This window comes from Phascolarctos cinereus, unplaced genomic scaffold (genome assembly GCF_003287225.1).
Source record: "Phascolarctos cinereus isolate Bilbo 61053 unplaced genomic scaffold, phaCin_HiC Scaffold_2;HRSCAF=192, whole genome shotgun sequence".
NCBI lineage: Eukaryota > Metazoa > Chordata > Mammalia > Diprotodontia > Phascolarctidae > Phascolarctos > Phascolarctos cinereus.
Genome location: NW_027555625.1, coordinates 76,232,415 through 76,247,618, shown reverse-complemented (window position 1 = coordinate 76,247,618; position 15,204 = coordinate 76,232,415). Strand labels below are relative to the sequence as shown.

Here is a 15,204-nt window from a genome sequence, read left to right as displayed (position 1 = left end):
AAGAAAAGATTCAAAAGTTGGGAATGAGATTGGCATGTATGAGGGAGACAGTGAGATGCACTTTTCTAGAGAAGATAGATTTCAGAATGGTCATGAGAAATAAATCCTGGAGGTCCCATGACACAAAAGGGGAAGAGAAACTACATATAGGTGACTAATCAGGACTTAACCCAAATACATGTTCAAATTCCTTGTGGGAAAAGAAATATTGCTGGGAAGACATGAAGGCAGTTAGTCAGGCTTGACATCTAGAGATAAAGATCCAGGTTATTTTAAGAGGAAGAGGCATTACATGAGCCCTGTTGAGGGTGGGGAAATTGACCCCAAGGATTATCTGAAGCAGAGTCTCTGAATGTATCCCCCTAGGAAATCCAATGATACCAGTCATGAAATGCCTAGAAGACAGATCTCCTTAGACACCATTGTTTCATTAGTTGGGACATAGGACTCAGGAGGATAAAGGTCAGAGAGAGAGATGGGAAAATTAATCCCTAATTGCTAATGAAGCATCATAGGAATCAGATCCCACAGGCTCTCAAGCAGAGTAAATGTTGTTATTCTCCCTTATATCTCTGGACTCAGCCTGTGCAATGTGCCTGGTGAATTACCACAAGCTGGAGAGACTCCTACAAGCACCTTCCTCTACAGAGAATAATACAATGCATATGATGCTGGACTTAGAGTCAGAAGGAACTGAGTTCAAATCCTACCTCAAATACTTATAAGCTGTGGTGCCCTGGACAAATAATGCAGCCTCTCTGGGACTCAACTTTTCATTTATAAAATGTGTAAGTTAGTTTTAATGACATCAAAGGTCTATTCTACCTCTAAACTTGTAACCTTATGATCCCATAATTCTTTTACAAATTACTCCCAGACCAGGTGAGGAGTGGGTTAATGTTGCTGATACTTTGGTCCCTAATTGGATTGTCAGATATTATAATATGCATGAACAAATGCCTAAACTGATCTGCATCCTGTCCTTGGAACCTGTTTTTCACATGGTACAAGGCCACATGCTGGAAGACTGGGCATGGGATCAATGCATAGCTAGGCAAAGGGATTAATTCCATTCCCCTGTTTGTTTCCCCAACCTGCCTATGGATTAATTCATCGCTGTCCAAACAAGATCAGATGGACCAGCAAGTAGTGGTCACTGCTGTGTCGGATACAGAAATAAGAGGTATGGATTGGCTATCCCTTAGCAGTGATATTGAGGATTTACTGAGGCAGCACATGACAATTCACCATTCTTCATTAGCATTGGGGCTCACTCCTGCAAATGGCAAGTTGTTATTTTTGTTGTTTTGTGGATAGCAACAAGACTACCATAATTAGACATGTTCTGAAAGTGTAAATGGCACTTTTTTTTTGAAGGAGAATCCCTTTTAAACATCTGTACAGTTTAGTTTTAGAAGGAACTCTGTGATGAATCAATGCATAAATCAAAGAATTCAAATAATCTTGTTCTGGTTTGCATTTTTTTCATGTATTCATGAGATTCAGACAATCTCTGAACTGGAAGGCACTTAATCTATTCCAGTCAACAATCACTGTAGTATATCTTGTACTATATCATTTACAGCTGGTAATAACAATAACAATAACTTATTTGTTATAACAGTATTTTATAAGCAGCAATTTATAAAATAGCATTTTAAAATTTATGAAATGATTTATATTCAGTATCTCATTTAGCCTTTACCACCAGCTGGTGATATAGGAACCAAAGTTATTATCTCTATGTTACAGATGGAGAAACTGAGGCTTAAGAGTTCAAATGACTTGCCCATGGTCACATAGCTAGTAAGTGTCAAAGGCAGATTGAAACCCATGTCTTCCTAACTCCAAGTCCAGCCTCTCTTTTATTCCTCTTGGTCAGATGATACAATAGATAGAATGCTGAGTCTGGAGTCAAGGAGACCTGTGTATTGATCTTGCCTCAGGTGATAAATACTTGGTTACCCTGGGCCAAATGCTTAATAACTCTCATCCTACTTAGCTTAGGGGGTTGATGTGAGGACCAAATGAGAAAATGTGTGAAAAATCTTTGCACACCTTGAAGCACTATAAAATGACAGTTGTTAATATTATTAGTATTACTGTTATTACTTTGCCATGTTACCTCTCATCTAGTCTCTGTATATTTCCAGATCTGGGAAACACAGAGTAAGAGAGAGGGAAATGATAGGAAAGCAGTATGGAAAGAGGTCAGAGCTAGGTTGTAAAGGGCTATAATGTTAAAAAAATTGTATTTTATTCTAGAGGCAATGAGTTACTGAAATTAGTTGAGCAGAATATCAATGTAGTCAGATCTGTGCATGAACAATATAAATTTGATTACACACACAGATATATACATACATACATACATATATATATATAAATACACACACACACACATATATGTATATATAACCTATATCAAATTGCTTACTTTCCTAGGGAGGAAGAAAGAGCAGGAAGGTAGGGAGACAATTTGAAACTCAATTTTTTATTAAAAAATTAATGTTAAAATTATCTCTATATGCAATTGGAAAAAATGCTATTTTTAAAAAAGCATATACATTTGATGGCTATGTTGAATATGAATTCTAGAGGGGAGATAAGGGATGTAGGAAGTTCAGTTATTTCTTTGAGGTTCTTTCTAACTCAGAGATTTTATGAAAGAATTTGAGATTCAGATACAAAACTTCTGTGCATAATAGTTTCCTTCCTCCCCCTCCTCCCCCTCCTCCCCTTGCAGTCTGTGTTTTATACAGCGCATAATATGAGAGGGAGGAGGTATTTCACAAAAGACCTTCTGGGTCTTAGTTTTCTCACCTGTAAAAGAAAAAAAGAGGTTGGATTTAATGAACTCTAAGTTTCTTTCTAATTGTAAAATTCTATGAGTCTCTATTTGAATACCACATGAGAATTCACCACTTCTGGCAGTTAAAAGCACATTCAATTCCTAACAGAAAAGGACTCACAGGAACATAAACTGTGAAAGAGAGTATCAAGGTTCAGGTGGTACTTGTAGGTTCTAAGGAAATAGGATACATTTGAGATGTTCAAAGTCCATTGCTGTGAAAATCTGATTTTTACTTATGAGGGTAGAACAAATAGCTGTGTGGAAAATAGAACTGTAATGCTTGATCTATCAATATTCCTACTTACTCTATTCTGTAAATCTCATAATCCAATCCAATAAACATTTATTAAATGCCTACTAAGTTCCAATGACTTGTATGTTGTTGAAATGCCTTTTCTATTATAAATATGTAAAGCTGATTTAGTCTCCCATTCTCATACCAGCTGTTGACCGACCGAGACCCCAACAGTTAAAGGTGATCAAGTCTTTTTTTTTTAACTTTTCATTAATTAATTAATTAACTTTTAGTTTTCAACATTCAGTTCCACAAGGTTTTGGGCTCCAAATCTTCTCCCCATCTCTACCCTCCCCCACCCCAAGAAAGGATGCATTCTGAATGGCCCTTCAACTAATCTGTCCTCCGTTCTCTCACTTCTCTTATCTCCTTCCCCTTCTATTTCCTGTGGGGCAGGATAGATTTCTATACCCCGTTACCTGTATATCTTATTTCCCAACTTCATGTAAAAGCAATTTTTAACATTTGTTTTTAAAACTTTGAATTCCAAATACTTTCTCTTCCACCCTCCCAACCTACCCTCATTGAGAAGACAAGCAATTTGATATAGGTTATACATGTGTAGTCATGTCAAACACTTCCATAATAGTTGCAAAAGACTAACTATATTTCCCTCCATCCTATCCTTCCCCCTGTTTATTCTATTCTCTCCTTTGACCCTGTGTCTCCTCAAAAGTGTTTGCTTCTGATTATTCCCTCCCATAATCTGCCCTCCCTACTATCATTCCCCCCTCTTCTTCCCTTCCCACCTATTTTCCAGTAGGGTAAGATAGATTTCCATATCCAATTGAGTGTATATGTTATTCTCTCCTTAAGCCAAATCCAATGTAAGATTCACTTATTCCCTCTTACCTCCAACTCTTCACCTCCACAAAGCTTATTCTTGCCTTTTTCATGTGAGATAATTTACACTATTCTACCACTCATTTTCTTCTTCTAGTACAATCTTCTCTCACTCCTTAATTTTTTTTGATATCATCCCTTTATATTCAACTCACCATGTGCCCTCTGTCCATGCAAACATGTGCACACACATGCGCACACACACACACACACACACACACACATACACAAACAACATACATTTACTCCAACTACTCTGATACTGAGAAAGGTCTCATGAATTATAAATATAATTTTCCATGTAGGAATATAAAGAGTTCAATTTTAATAAGTCCCTTATGATTTCTCTTTCCTGTTTACCTTTTCATGCTTCTCCTGCGTCTTGTATTTTCAAAGCCAAATTTTCTAGTCAGCTCTGGTCTTTTCATCAAGAATGCTTGAAAGTCCTCTATTTCATTGAATGTCCATTTACCTCCCTGAAGGATTATACTCAGTTTTGCTGGGTAGGTGATTCTTGGTTTTAGTCCTAGCTCCTTTGACCTCTGTAATATCATATTCGAAGCCCTCCAATCCCTTAATGTAGAAGCTGCTAAATCTTGTGTTACCCTGATTGCATTTCCACAATGCTTGAATTATTTCTTTCTGGCTCCTTGCAATATTTTCTCCTTGACCTGGGAACTCAGGAATTTGGCTATAATATTCCTAGGAATTTTCCTTTTGGGATCTCTTTTAGGAGGTAATTTGTGTATTCATTCTATTTCTGTTTTACCCTCTGGTTCTAGAATATCAGGTCAGTTTTCCTTGATAATTTTTTGAAAGATGATGTGCAGGCTGTTTTTTTGATCATGGTTTTCAGGTAGTCCAATACTTTTTAAATTGTCTCTCTGGATCTATTTTCCAGGTCAGTTGTTTTTCCAATGAGATATTTCACATTGTCTTCTATTTTTTCATTCTTTTAGTTTTGTTTTATAATTTCTTGTTTTCTCATAGAGTCATTAGCTTTCATTTGATCCATTCTAATTTTTAAGTAATTATTTTCTTCAGTGGGCTTTTGGACCTCCTTCTCCATTTGGCCAGTTCTGCTTTTTAAGGCATTCTTCTCCTCACTGGCTTTTTGGACCTCTTTTGCCATTTGGGTTAGTCTATTTTATAAGGTATTATTTTCTTCAGTATTTTTGGGTCTCTTTTAGCAAGCTGTTGACTTGTTTTCCATGATTTTCTTGCATCATTCTCATTTCTCTTGCCAGTTTTTCCTCTACTTCTCTTACTTGATTTTCAAAATCCTTTTTGAGCTCTTCCATGACCTGAGACTAATTCATATTTTTATTGGAGGCTTTGGATGTGGGAGTTTTGACTTTGTTGTTTCCATCTGGTTGTATGTTTTGATCTTATCACCAAAGTAAGATTCTATAGTCTGAGTTTTTCCGCTGTTTGCTCATCTTCCCAGCTAATTACTTGACTTTTTAACTATATGTTAAAGTATGGCTCTGCTTCCAAGATGGAGAGTATACTCTCCCAAGCTTTAGGTGTTTTGTGCATCTGTTTTCTGAGATACTTCTAGGGACCTCTAAATTTTCAGTTCTTCCAAGGTGGTATGATCAAAGGTGAGGTATTTACTCCTTTTGTGTCCTGTGCTCTGGTCTGTGAGTGACCAAAAGCATTCTTTTCTACCTTGGAACTGAGGAGGATTCTCTCTCCACTGCCTCTACAATGCCACGCCAATGCTCCTCCTCACCTGGGACCACCATTCAGGACTATGACCCAGATTGTAGCACAGGCAAAAGCAAGAGAATTCTGCTTCAGTGCCAGCAAAGAGATACCTGCAATCCTCTTCTTATCAGCTGCTCCATCCCCCCATCATCTGTGGGCAGAGAACTGTGGAAGCAGCTGCTGCTGATGCCTGAATTGCACCAAGGTTAGGGCTAGACTGCGCTTCTTTTTCATCCAGTTCTGACAGATCTTTCCTACTGCCCTTCTAAGTTGTCTTTGCTGTTTGTGGGTTGAAAAGTATGGAAACCCACTGCAGCTATTAATGATTCAGTCCCCTGAGGCCTGCTCCAGGTTTGTTGAGGCCTGGTCTTTGCTTGTGTGGCCCATGCTGAACTGTGCTCCTTTTCCAGCCTGGTGCAACAGTCCTTTCCCATCAAGCATTCAAGTTGTCTTTTGCTGGAAATTTGTTTCACTCTGTCTTTTTGTGGGTTCTGCTGCTCTAGAATGTGTTTAGAATCATTTTTACAGGTATTTGGAAGGGTTTGGGGGAGAGTTCAAACAAGTGTCTGCTTTTGCTCTGCCATCTTGACTCTGCCCCTCTGATCAGGTCTTCTTTGAAGAGGTAAGTAAATGGAATCTTCTGGTCAGAAATTGTAAGTGTAGGTCTGGGGGAGCAGATCTGGGAGCTCAAGGAGGTGAAAGATTTTAGAAACAAAACCAGTGACTAGGAGGTAAATTTTCATGTGATGATGAAGGGTAGGTCAGGGAACAAGCTTTTCCATAGTAGCTACTATATGTCAGGCACATTATTAAGTGCTTTACAAATACTGTCATTAGATCTTCCCAAAAGCTCTGGGAAGTAGTTGCTATTATCCCAATTACATAGATGAGGAAAATGAGGTTAAGTGACTTTCCCAGTGCCACTCAGCTAGTTAGTGTCATAAGCTGGAAATTAACTAAGGTCTTCACAACCCTAGGCTGAATCCTCTATACACTGGTCCACCTAGCTATAGGTTGCATAATGTGAGAATATTTAAAGTTAATAATGTTTTCCTCTGTATAGAAAAGTACATTGATACCTCTCTTTGTCTTACATAATTTTTTTTAATAATCTGGAGTGATTATTACTTGAACATTATTAAGTCCTAAAAACTTCCTCGTTATTGGGGCAGTTAGAAAGAGTATACATAGATAGAAAACAGAGGTATGAGTTGAATGTGATGGTATCATTATCTCAAAAAAACAAGGGATAAGAAAGAAGAATGCACTGGGAGAAAGGGAAAGAGAGAATTAGAATGGGATAAATTATCTGAAATAAAAGAGGCCTGAAAGACATTTTACAGTGGAGGGGAAAATGAGGGAAGTGGGGAGGCAAGCACATGAACCTTACTCTCTTTGGAATTGACTCAAAGAGGGAATAATGTACACACTCAATTGGGTGTAAAAATTTATCTTACCATCTTACCACACAGTGAAGTAGTATGGGAAGAAGATAAGAGAAAATTTGAGTAACTGATAGAAAGAAGGGCAGTTTGGGAGAGGTAAAAGTCAGAAGCAAAACAATTTTGGTAATGGACAGGGTAAAAGGAGAGGGACAGTACAACAATAAGGGGGAAATAAGATGGAGGGAGATACATAGTTGGTAATCATCAGTGAAAAAAAAAAATTACAGTGAGGTTCTCTGATAAAGACTTCATTTCTCAAGCAGAGAAAACCGAATCAAATTTATAGAACTAAGAGCCATTTTCAATTGACAAATTGTAAAAAGATATGAACAGGTAACTTTCAGACAAAGTAATATCAGACAAAGTAATAAAAGCTATCTATAGTCATATAAAATGTTCTAAATCACTATTGTTTAGAAAAACACAAAGTAAAACAACTCTGAGCTACTACATTTTACCTGTCTGATTGGCTAATATGACAGAAAAGGAAGATGACAAATATTGGAAGGGATGTAGGATAATTAAAACACTAATGTACTATTGGCGACATTGTACACTGATTCAACCATTCTGATGAGCACTTTTGAACTATGCCCCAAATGCTATAAAACCAGCATACCCTTTGACTAAGCAATGCCACCACTAGGTCTGTATCCCAAAAAGCTAAAAAAAAAAACACAAAAAGGAGAAAGGACCTGTGTGTACAAAAATGTTTACAGCAGCTCTATTAGTGGTGGCAAAGAATTGAAAATTGAGAAGAATGGTTGAAAAAGGTGTTTTATGTGATTATGATGGAACACTATTGTGTTTAAGAAATAATGAGCAGCATGCTCTCGGAAAAACCTAGATAGACTTACATGAACTGATGCAAAGTGAAATGAGCAGAACCAGAACATTGTACACAGTAACAGCAATATTGTGTGCTGACATACTATGAATAACTTAGCTATTCTCAGCAATACAATGATCCAAGACAATTCTGTAGGACTTATGATGAAAAATGCAATCTATCCTCAGAAAAAGAACTGGTAGAGCCTGAATGCAGATCAAATATATTCTTTATTTTTCTTGTTTTATTTTTTGTCTGTTTTCTTTCACAGATGACTCATATGGAAATGTTTGGCATGTTTACACATGAATAACCTATGTCAAATTTCTTGCCTTCTGAATGAGGGAGGTAAGAGAGGGAGGGAAAGAATGTGGAATTCAAAATTTGAAAAACAGAATGTTAAAGTTGTTTTTGCATGTAATTGGGAAAAATAAATTATTAAAGATAAAAAAGAAAGTCACAATCTTTCTGACCTTCAATATCTTCAGCATAACAAAGAGATGATAACATATCAATATCCGGCTTGCTTTCCATGGTTACAATGAGGTTGATGTGAGATAATGGATATAAAGTGATTTCTCATTATAAAAGGATACATACATATGACCTAACAGTCTCTATATCTTCTCCCAATAGTCCCAGAACAGGAAAACAGGAATATAACATGGTTTGTAGCCATAACTCTTCATATTCTTTCAGTAGACCCATCAACAAGATGAAAAGCAGAAACCTCACTTCAGTGACTGAGTTCATCCTCCTTGGCCTCTCCAGCCAGACTGAGCTCCAGGTGCATCTCTTCCTGTTCTTCCTCATGCTGTACCTGATAATCTTGCTGGGGAACCTGCTCATTATGTTGCTGATACTGAGAGATTCTCACCTCCACACACCTATGTACTTCTTCCTTACTAATTTATCCATTCTAGAAGTCTGTTACACCTCCTGTGTATTTCCACAGATGCTGGCACATTTCTTTGCAGAAAGAAAGTCCATCTCCTACTCATGCTGTGTCATTCAGGTCTACACATTCCTGTCCTTTGGCATTGCAGAGTGCTATATCCTCTCAGTGATGGCCTATGACCGCTATGTTGCCATTCGAGACCCTTTAAGGTACTCAGTCACAATGAACTGGGGTATTTGTAGGAGGCTGGCTGCTGGGTCTTGGTTGGGTGGCTTTTTGGCATCTACAGTGGATACAGTAACCACATTCCAGCTGTCCTTCTGCCAGGATAATGTTATCAATCATTTCTTGTGTGAAATGCCTGCTCTACTGCACCTCTCTTGTACTGACACAACCCAAGCAGAGTTGGTCATGCAGGTCCTCTGTATCTTTACTCTTTTGTGCCCTATCACATTCATCATCCTTTCCTATGCACACATCATCATTGCTGTCCTGAGAATTCGCTCTGCCCAGGGACGCAGAAAAGCCTTCTCTACTTGTTCTTCCCACCTTCTAGTTGTCACCTTATTTTTTGGGACTGTAATGTCTCTTTACATGAAGCCTCAGTCTCTATCTTCTCCAGAATACAATAAGATTGTTTCAGTGTTTTATGTGGCTTTCACACCTACTCTCAACCCTCTTATCTATAGCTTGAGAAATAAGGAGGTGAAAATGGCCCTGAGAAAACTTTTGGGGAAACCTCAAGGTGCTTAATTCCACATATCCTATTCATGAGTCCACATGAGGAAAACTTGAACCTAAACAGCTTCCTTGTTGTTCTTCCACAAGTTTCTAGTGTGTCTATTCTTGTATTTGGAACCTCATTTTTATTCAATATTTTGTCTTGTCATTTTAGGAACTTTCTGAACTCTCTCCTACATCCCCCCCTAATTTTCCTGTGGCAAAGAAATGAAATAGTCTTGATTTCCCTACACCACCATACGTTTCAACTCAGACAGTACTGCATCTGGCATATTGAGAATTATTTCACTATGAATTCATTTTAAATAATGATCATAATAATTGGCAGAATCACAGCTAGTGTTTTAGAAGTCAGGGCAATTTGCTTGTGGATAGAGGTTTTGGGTGTGGATATCAATTTCCACGGGTAGAGGTAGAGTTTTGTTTTTGGGTGGGAGGACACAGGATGGAGCAGGTGATGGAGGAAGAGCTTACCTGGGGAATGGGTGGGGGTGTCATGGGGGAGTGATAGAAGCTATGTGACAGCTTTCTAATTTAACTAATTATTTTTTCTAACTTTGTTTTAATTTCAGTTTTTTGAGTGTAAGTGCTGCCAGTGCCTTCTAGTTTGGCACTACAAGGCAGTGCCCTAATCTCACTGCTTTAGTTACAACCCTTGTACCTAGTGTTTTTACTTGGACTTTAGAGGTTCCTGAAATATCTGCTTGGATCCTAAGCGTGAAAATAACAGACTTATATAAAAATCAATTATACAGTCTATACTGATTTCATTGTTATTATTTTTCAGTCCTTCCAGTCATGTTTGATGCTTTGTGGCCCTTTTTGGTGTTTTCTTGACAAAAGGGCTGGAGTGGTTTGCCATTTCCTTCCCCAGTTCATTTACAAATGAGGAAACTGAGGTAAACAGGGTTAAGTGACTTGCCCAGGGTTACATAGCTAATAAGAGTTTGAGGCCAGATTTGAACTCAGTTCTTCTTCATTCCAGATCTGACTTTTTATCCACTGAGTCACCTAACAGCCATGATTTTCCTATATGTCACTGAGCTCTGCTCACATGACTTAGTATGATGGAAAGAAGCAAACCACAAATAAGTGAATTTATTATGCCATGCATAAAGGCTCTGAGATCACTTTCCCAACCACAACTCCAATGGGACTTTGGGTGCCCAGAGCAACACTATTGCTCTTCCTATGGTTCTAGTTATATCTTCAGGGAGTAAGGATATTTTCTCTAGTACTAGCATTCTTGAGCCTCTGTCTAGTGGGTCCCCTGCAATATCATCAGTTTTGGTTAGTATCTCACCAATGTCATTTGATAAGTTGATATCTCCTCAAAATTATTGATAGCCATTCAATATCAATGTTGTAATGGGATACTTTGGAGACAGTTGGGTGACTCGATGGATAGAGTGCTGAACTTGGAGTCAGGAAGACCTGAGTTCAAATCCAGCCACAACAACAACAACAAGGCAACTGAAAAAAAAGCAGTGGTAGAATACTTAGAGATCCTCTGAAGTGGAGGCCAAGACTCTCCATTACACATTTCCAGAAGTAGGACCACCAAGACTCCGTATGGTTTCATATCAGGCAATGTGTACTGTGCATGTTCCAAGGACCAAGCTATCATTGGTTTGCCATCTGTTATAACTATTTCCAAGTAGAATGTATAATAGAATAACATGGAGGGAAATAAATATGAAAATTATGAATATGAATGGGATAAACTCACTCATAAAGTGTAAGAGTCAGTTGAATTGATTAGAAAGTAAAGTCGAACAATATGCTGGTTGCAAGAAAAACACTTAAATATAAAAACTCAACATAGAATTGAATAACGGATTGGAATAAAATCTAGTATGCCTCAGTTGAACACAGAATTTTACCTTATCGCTACTCTCTGTACTTCTGATCGATAAGTTAAGTTATGCACACCAAAAATTGCATTTAAGGAAGGAGCTCAGCTCAGAATATCTCATTTATCACTTGGCTACACTACTAAAGGACATTTGTGATTTTCTCCACCATGTCCTGGTGCTGGGTATTCTTCCTGTGTCCCTTCTTTTCAGTTTCCTTTTGTGTATTGTCTTTCCCCATTATATTACAAAGTCCTTCTGGGCAGGGAATATCTTTTTCATATTTGTATCCCCAGTGCTTCACACAATGCCTGCCACGTAGCAAATACTTAATAAGTGTTTATTGATTATTGACTACAGTATTGAAGATTTAAATGGACAGAATCAGAAAAAAAAAACAATTTATAGAGCAGAAAAAATACATAAAAGCAACTTTGAAAGCTGTAAGAGCAATGATTAATGCTGTGATGATTGGTGATTCCAAAGGAATGATGATGAAACATCTTATCTATTATAAAAACCTGATGGATTACTGTGAGCAAGCAGTATGAACTTTGGGTCCCTAAAATATTGGTATTTAGCAGTTTGCCTAGATTATACCTTGGTAGCTCATAAATGTTCATTTTTTTTCTTTTAGCTTTTTAAGTAGACCAAAACTAATTGACATATTATGAGTTCCTTGTGGAACATAGGTCCATGTGACAAGTTTTGCCTATTGGCTTAGTAAGCTTGAATAACTAACTCTAAGTCCTTAGCCCTCTTTTTGGGAACCCTACATGTGTTTGAGATTTACCTGACCCTGTTTTCTTTCATTTTGTATTTTGCTTGTTGGTCTTATTGAAGGATGAGTTTGAAATTCCATTAAGATTGCTCTTGTGGTAGAGTTTGACTATTTGACTGACAAAATGAGCACCTTGGATAGGGGCTTCTAAATAATAGTTCCAGAAACCCCAACCCTTCAGGGTTAGCCCTAGAATGCTGAGGGTAGCTGTAATCAGCTGACTTGTGATAACCCAACTTGCCTATACAAGTACCTGTTGGATGAATGAGCCCAGAAAGGATGTGATGTCTACCAAAATACAAAATTCTTAAAGTAACAGGACCTCAAATAAAGAGAAGAAAAGAAAATGACTTCACATTTGAAAGTCACTACAAAAGAAAGCAAAACTCCTATCCAGATGGATTTTTAAGATAATTCTATCAAACTTTGAAATAACAATTGATACCTGTACACAAATTATTCTAAAAAATTGAAAAAGTAAACACTAATGTAATTTTTAAATGTGATAAATATAGTCCAAGTAACTAAATGGGTGGGGAGCTGGGGAAGGGAACAAAGCAAAGTAAGAGAACTAGAAGTTAATATAATTAATGACATGAATTCATCTTTAAAAGAAAAATCCTGATAAAAAGACTAATAATTTGTCCAAAAAGCAACCAAGTTCAAATTTGATTTATATCAAGGAAGCAAGGATGCTTCCACAGAACTACATTGAAGATAATCATATTGACACCACAAAACAGCCAATATTGCATTATTATATCAATAGATTTAGTAAAAGTCTTCCACAAAGTACATTTATTTATGCAAAAATCATCTAAAGGATATGCATAATTAGACCATTCTTTTTATGTAATAAAAGTATCTCTCTTAATCCAAAAGCTAACATTATGTGCAATGGGGAAATATTAGAAGCTTTCTCAATAAAGAGAGTAATAAAGGAAGCATCCCCCTTTCACTTCTGGTATTTTACAGAGTTCTAGAAATGCTTGTACTAGCAATAAGAGAAGGTGACGAAATATAAGTGAAGGATAGATAAAATATCTTTCTGCTGAAAAAGTATTTTGTGTTTAATGATCTGACAAGATTGTCAAAGAAACCAATTGAAACAATAACTTCAGTAGAATTGCTGGATGGAAAATAGAATCACAAATCAACAGCATTTCTTTATAGTAACAACAAAATTCAGGAGCAAATAACAGAATGGGATAAGCGTTTATTAAGTGTCTGCTATGTGGCAGGGATTATGCTAAGTGCTTTGCAAATATCTCAGTTGATTCTCATGACAGTCCTGGGAGGGAGGTAGAATTATTATCTCCATTTTAGAGTTGAGGAAACTGAGGCAGGAAGAGGTTAAGTGACTTGCTTGGGGTCATACAACTAATTTCTTAGGATTAGGTCTTCCTGATTCTAAGCTCAGTGTTTCAATCACTATGCCACTTAGCTGACTCTTCATTAATGCAAAAAAAGAGACCTTGAGAACATTAAAGGGTCTGGAAGATTCTGAGCTTCTGATCTTGCTGTTGGCATCCTGGCACCATCACCTAGGTCACCAGCAGCTGACAGAAGTATTTGCATTAGGAACTAAGAAAAGACTAGATACAATTTGAGAGGCAGGTTCTTAGAAGGACAAGGCATCCATGAAAGAAGCTATATCACAAACAAGGGAACTTCTTGAGAATCTCATTAAGAAGAAGAAATTCCAACAACCAGAAGTTTTTGCTACATATTCTTTCTAAGCTTGAGCCAAGATTTCTCTGAGCTGTATATAGTGGTGGAAGAGTGTGTTCAGACTTCGGGGATAGGTGCTATGAAAGAACTCTTCTTTCTATACTCCCTTAGTAAATATCTCTTCCTAAAGCCTAATTAAGTCTGGCTGGTTAATTTACATCAACTATTAATAATGAAGTTAACACCCTAGAATAGGGACTCAAGCCAATAACATAAGAAAGAGATATGCAACCCTTCCCAGGTGCACCTGTGACCCAGATGGGGAGATGTAGCTTTGCTCTGGAGGACTTATCTTGCCAGTTCAAGAGGAGAAGAATTTATAGGGGTTACACATAAAAGAGAAAAGAAAAAAAAACTCCAAAAAGAATCACAGAGAGGGAGTATAGCTTGAAAAGTGATATTTAATTTAAGTAGCAAGTTGTACAAAATAGATTTATAGTTTCATGTGCAACCAACTTTTTATTGTTCTACTATGTTATGGAAATGCTTGTTTTATTTCATAATATAAAATAATGCACATTAAAAGATGAAAAGTTATATGTTGAATTTGTTGTCTATTTAAAAGGAAAGAAAGGTGTTCATAATAAACACCTGCATTTCACATATAATCTTTTTTTCTATTATGATCTATATAGAGATATGCCATATTTATTTAGTGTTTTTAAATCCAAAATTTAAAAAAGGTTTTTTTCTAAAGGAAAAGCCAAGGGTTCAGTGCCACTATTTTAAAATTTTATCATTTTTTATATTGTGAACTTTGACCCATTGACAAACATGAATATTTCAATATAGAAAGAATAGAAAAAGAGAATTGCAACTGAAATCATTAATTTCTATTATGTTCAATTTGTTTCCTTTTATTCTGTATTAATTTCAACACATTAGAAACAAGCTGGGTCTTGAAACATAGACAGAGTTTACAAAGATGGAGAAGATTGAGAAGGGCTCTCCAGATTTGTGGAGCAGAAGTATAAGAAAAGATTCAAAGGTGGGGATGAGATTGGCATATATGAGAGAGACAATGAGATGCACCATTCTGGAGCAGATAGACTTCAGAATGGTCACGGAGATAACAAATACTGGAGGTCCTATGACACAAAAGGGGAAGAGAAACTACATATAGGTGAGAAATCAGAGCTTAACTGTTGAGGGCTGATCTTAAGAGTCTGATAAGGGTTTAAGATCCAAGGCAGAGTTTGACCTCTGCCCAGGCTTTTATCCAAA

General features: G+C 37.0%; 1 protein-coding gene across 1 annotated transcript; it reads left to right on the top strand.

Annotated features, from left to right (window-relative positions):
* The first annotated feature begins 8,640 nt into the window (after positions 1-8,640).
* On the top strand, positions 8,641-9,627 carry LOC110193249 (olfactory receptor 5I1-like). The gene has a single exon (XM_020964922.1). It carries the CDS (start codon positions 8,641-8,643, stop codon positions 9,625-9,627), a length of 987 nt encoding a protein of 328 aa, XP_020820581.1.
* Positions 9,628-15,204: the final 5,577 nt, after the last annotated feature.

Bases quoted from the DNA above. Each gene is read 5' to 3' on its own strand.
- LOC110193249 (XM_020964922.1), top strand. From the start codon at position 8,641: ATGGTTTGTAGCCATAACTCTTCATATTCTTTCAGTAGACCCATCAAC.